The sequence below is a fragment of the Euphorbia lathyris genome, chromosome 1 (genome assembly GCF_963576675.1).
Source record: "Euphorbia lathyris chromosome 1, ddEupLath1.1, whole genome shotgun sequence".
Taxonomy (NCBI): Eukaryota; Viridiplantae; Streptophyta; class Magnoliopsida; order Malpighiales; family Euphorbiaceae; genus Euphorbia; species Euphorbia lathyris.
The window spans coordinates 59,190,790-59,195,685 of NC_088910.1; the positions used below are offsets into that span (position 1 = coordinate 59,190,790).

General features: G+C 30.4%; 1 protein-coding gene across 1 annotated transcript; it reads right to left on the reverse strand.

The window, feature by feature from the left end:
• Window positions 1-213: 213 nt before the first annotated feature.
• LOC136206285 (small polypeptide DEVIL 4-like) lies at window positions 214-696 on the reverse strand. Its single transcript, XM_065997323.1, has one exon. The coding sequence runs from the start codon at window positions 591-593 to the stop codon at window positions 450-452; it is 144 nt and encodes a 47-aa protein (XP_065853395.1). The 5' UTR covers window positions 594-696; the 3' UTR covers window positions 214-449.
• Window positions 697-4,896: the final 4,200 nt, after the last annotated feature.

Sequence of the window (4,896 nt, forward strand, 5' to 3'; positions counted from 1 at the left end):
AATTAACCAACTAACTAACTGGTGGAAAACATAATTTATAGAAATGGTTGTAAATAGCAATATTGAGGAATTAAACTATGTGCTTAATTGTTAGAAATTGGTTAGAAAGGCCATGAATTTCCCAGAAGTGAGGTGATTTCCATAATCTTTTAGGAAGAAGAAGAATGCAAGATTTGATACATATAATAAAGCAAAGCCTGCATATATAATAAGGAAAGGATAAATAGCTCAACATTTAGGAAAGAAATGAAGAAGCTGTATTAATTAATATACTATATATTATATATCCGAATGAGTATACAAATTAACAAAATTTTGGTGAAGATGATGATGATGATGATGTAAATCTAATTAAGCTACCTTCTTCTGCAACTATTTACAAGACAAGAAAAAGAGAGGAGCAGAAGATTGTATGTATAGAAATCTTCAACTGATCAATCTCCAAAATGCTAATCATGCCAGCAAAGAAGCATAACAACACATCTTCTTATAATATAGAGTTTAGCCCTTTGCTCTTTGTAAAGAGAACCTAAGCCTTTTCCTGAAGAAGTTGAAGACATTCTTCTCTTTGAGCTTCCATTGATGAGCTTCATTTTTAACTTCAATAAAAAAAATAGGTAGAAGAGGAGATCAGAGGAAGGGTATTTAGATTTGATTTAAGATGAATTGTGTTATAATGAAAGGAAGGGGAAGGGAAGTTATATATAGGAAGAAGGAGTATGTGTGGTTGTGGTCCTTAATGGGAGTATATAGGGAGCTACCTTAAGGATACTAATTAACCTCAAACCCATTAATTGAGTTTAACCTAAATAAAGCAAAAACTAAAATAATGGATTAAAGTCTTAATTACTTTGATAACTATAGGATAATAGATAAAAATAGATAATAAATTATTTATTAGAAAAAATAAGAACCTTATATCAATGATGAAACCTCAAATAGAGATAATTAATTTTTTTATATGTCATGAACTTTAAACTGATAGTTAATATTAAAAAATTGTTGCCGGCGGGATGGTGGAAAGTGAACACGGACGCCTCAGTAGTCGGGACACCAAGCTCGATCGAGAGGTTGCGGAGGAATTTTCCGGACGGAACACGGGACATTTGCCGGAGCGTTTCCTATTGACTGCAATCTCTCGTACACTGCTGAGTTATTTGCGGCAATAGCGGCCATTAACATGGCTCATTCTCGGGACTGGAAGAAGCTTTGGGTGGAGAGTGACTCAGTTTATGTCGTTCAGACGCTGAGGTCCCGATCTAGGGAGGTTCCCCGGATTGCTAGGCAGGATTGGCTCCGTTGCTTACAGAATATGGAGACAATGACGGTAGTGTTCACGCATATTTATAGGGAGGGGAACCAGGTAGCTGATACACTAGCAAATTTTGGACCGCTTGCTGAGAGCACTGAATGGTGGGATGAATTACCACAATTTTGTTACGAGGCTTTCTTAAGTAATTTAGGAAACCGTATTGTATACCGCTTTCGCTAAATCCTCTTGAATTTGCTTTTTGTAACTTTTATTCTTTAATAAATTGGGCTTTGGGTCAGGCGTGGATCGCAGGGGTGCCAACATAGTTGGAATGTCTGTTCTAAGCGCTGCCGGATCACCAGCTTTTAATTAAAAAAAAAAATTAAAAATTGTTATTTTACTTATTATCTCTCACACTGTATGCGCTTATTCAAATACAAAAATGAAAGGTCTTACAAACAAATAAGCCACCTCATACAGTATATATTAAACGTTTAATAGAATTGTAAGAGCAAAATTAAAAGAATTTTTTTTTTTTTTGAATGAAGCAAAATTAAAAGAATTGGATTGACTAAAGTCTAATTAGTGTCTTTATTAACCAACCTTAAATAAAAATATGAATATCACGTATTAAAAGCATTATATATGAAGCAATGGAGCATTAACACCCACTAATCCCATTTTAGCTATATAAGTCAAGATAAGTTTATCGCCGGAAAGAAGCTTCAATAAAAGTGGGATAATTAGGTATATAATATAGTTGGTGCATGTAAATTAAGAAAGCAAAACTTATTTAATTGTTAATCATAGGATATTTTTTCTGCTTTTCTTTTGTGCGTCTTTCAAACAATAGTCAAAGGATGGTTCTAATTTATAAATACTAAATAGTGGTATATGTAAATGAGTGCATTAAAATCATAATCAAATAATAATCAAGGATAAAAAAAATTTGCCCACAATAAAATTGGGTGTGCACAATTGAATTCTTAACATTTTTCAGTGTATTATTATTATTCTTATCCTAGTTTGTCTTTTTTTCTAGTAAAATACTGAAGAAAATTTAAAAGTAATGATCAATTAAAAAAAAAAAATTAAATTAGAGAAAAAACGAAATGAAGATGACATGGCACTTTAAAAAATGTTAGGATTGGATTAAATAAGTAAAAATAAAAATAATATCTATTTGTCTGGCTTACTTGGCTTGTTGATAATATATGTTTAACTTATATAGGCATCATCCACCACTATCAACACAATGGGTCGGCCATCACTTTGAATTAATAACATCACAATTTTAATTTGTATGCCTTTCCCCCTTTCTATTTCTGGATGATTCATACATTTCATTTTTTAATTGTTGTTTCCACCTCATCAAAGATAAACCAACAAGACCAAATTAGTTGAATCCTACATAACATTTCATTTTAATTAACTTTATCATGTTTTATAACTTAATTTTGCTACTTTAAATTAATATTATCCTAATTAATGATCTCATCATCTTAATTAATTAATTTTTCTTCTTTTCACCTCCCAATTATCATTATTATTCATGAGGGGTACGTGTCCTCCCCATTAGTGTCGTCACACTCTATATGCATACATATATAAAATTAAAAAGGTCCTTTTCAAATTATCCATAATTGGTTTATGCTTAATTAATGATGATGATGATTATTGATCAATTATGATGGGAAATCCATCTGGACAACAATATATAAAATTTCAGAGTTAACTACTTAGATATTTGCAGCCTTACTATTACAAAATTGAAATTAGAAAAATTACTAATTTGAAGCATAGAAAATTGAAAAATGTGATATTGAAGAGTGGAATTAATTGGAATCATGTTACAATGTGAAGTAGGCAGTAGACAGTATGAGAATAAGATCTCACCCACACCACATTTTTACTCTCTCAGATTTTGGAATCGAACTCCCATTAATTAACCACATTTAATTTTTTTTATGAAAATATTAGCTAGCTAGCTATGTGAAATATTTGCAACAAATCATAGGATATATTCCATTTTGCATATAAAAATAAATAAATAAGACATGCAAAATCTTCCAAAGAATCTCCAATTTTCTATATATGCTAAATTTAATTACCCAGACAAAGGAAAAAGTTAACTAGCTATTCAAGGGAAAAGTGAAAATTTTTAAGGCAAGATTCCTATCATATGCTTTTTTTACATTATCAATCTTAGTAAGCTAACAAAAATAGCTCAAAGCCCAATTTAGTGATAGATTAATTAATTAAGCTATACTTAACCTAAAAGCAATGCAGCACTTGCTCGGTCTCGTGTTCCTCCCATTTCAGAAAGGACAACAACTTCTATTAACCTTAGTTCCACTAAACAATTATTATTATTATAATCTTCCTTTCAACAATTTTAAGCTGTCAATATATTGGTTTTGGAGCTTCTCAGTTTTTTTTCTTTCTTTTGGGGGTTAAAAAGAACAAAACAAAAAAAGATAATAAGGCTGGACAGAAGATGTTATATGTAGTGCTTAAATAGAACAAATATATATATGATCTTAGTAGTTAATTTCTTGCTGTGATTTGAATAATAGTATATGTTTGATCTTTGTGATCTGTAAAACCAACTGGACAAGAATATTGTGTCTGTAATATCTTCTGTAAAAGAATTTCTGTTTTTTAAAAGAGACAGTTCAACTGTAAGATCATCATATATAATTTTAAATGCTAGGCCACTTTATGAAATTAGTTAATATAACTCTAATTAGTAAATATGGAAGCAGTCAGGATCAATTTAGTGTAAATTAAAATTTAGGTACCAGTTTAGCTATGAAGTTTATTACATTTGATAAATTAATCTAAATATAATCAATTTCAATACTTAAAAGTTTCATAGCCAAATTGATAAATTTCAATTTGAACTCAATTTGGAATATAATATTCATGTATGGAAAAGGGAGTTTGAGTAAATTAAGTTAGATTTGATATATTGGAGAGTGTTAAATAGGCAAAGCTTGGGAGTATGGAAGACTGAGGATTAAATTAAGGAGTAAGAAAGTAGAATAATCAAAGTGTTACAGGTCCTGTTTGGTGGATCTTATTGTGGCATGCAGATTAATGGTAAAACAGCCTAGATCACTGTGCTGACTCAGAGAGTTGCACGTGAGTTTACAACTTGTTTGCTTTGCCTGTCTCATACTTCAACTCCTTTTCCAATTCACCATCTATCACTTAACTACTCTTTACACTTATTTTCATGATTCATTTTTAATACTATATTAGTACATGAAAAACTTAATTATGATGTCTTTTGGACCTCTTGAAAGAAGACTAATTATGACTTCATATTTGATAACTTAAGTTACCTTTTCATTTAACCCCTTTTTTGTATTGGTTTAATTAGAGGAATAGGAAGCTTATAAGAACCTCATTAGCATCTTAATTGATATTTACATGTGACTGTGTCTTTGCTTAGTTGACTAATTAATTAGCCAGCCAGCAACGTTATTGCTGTCCATCATATTCACATTACAATTTGTGGTCCAATCTAACATGAAATTTCCATGATCATCAAAATAAAACAATCAAATAGTAGTATTCAATTTCATAATTGCTAAAAGAATTCAAATTGAATTATTGAATTCTCTTTTGTCAAGAAAATA

Coding starts and splice junctions, on each gene's coding strand:
- LOC136206285 (XM_065997323.1), bottom strand. CDS start 593: ATGAAGCTCATCAATGGAAGCTCAAAGAGAAGAATGTCTTCAACTTCT.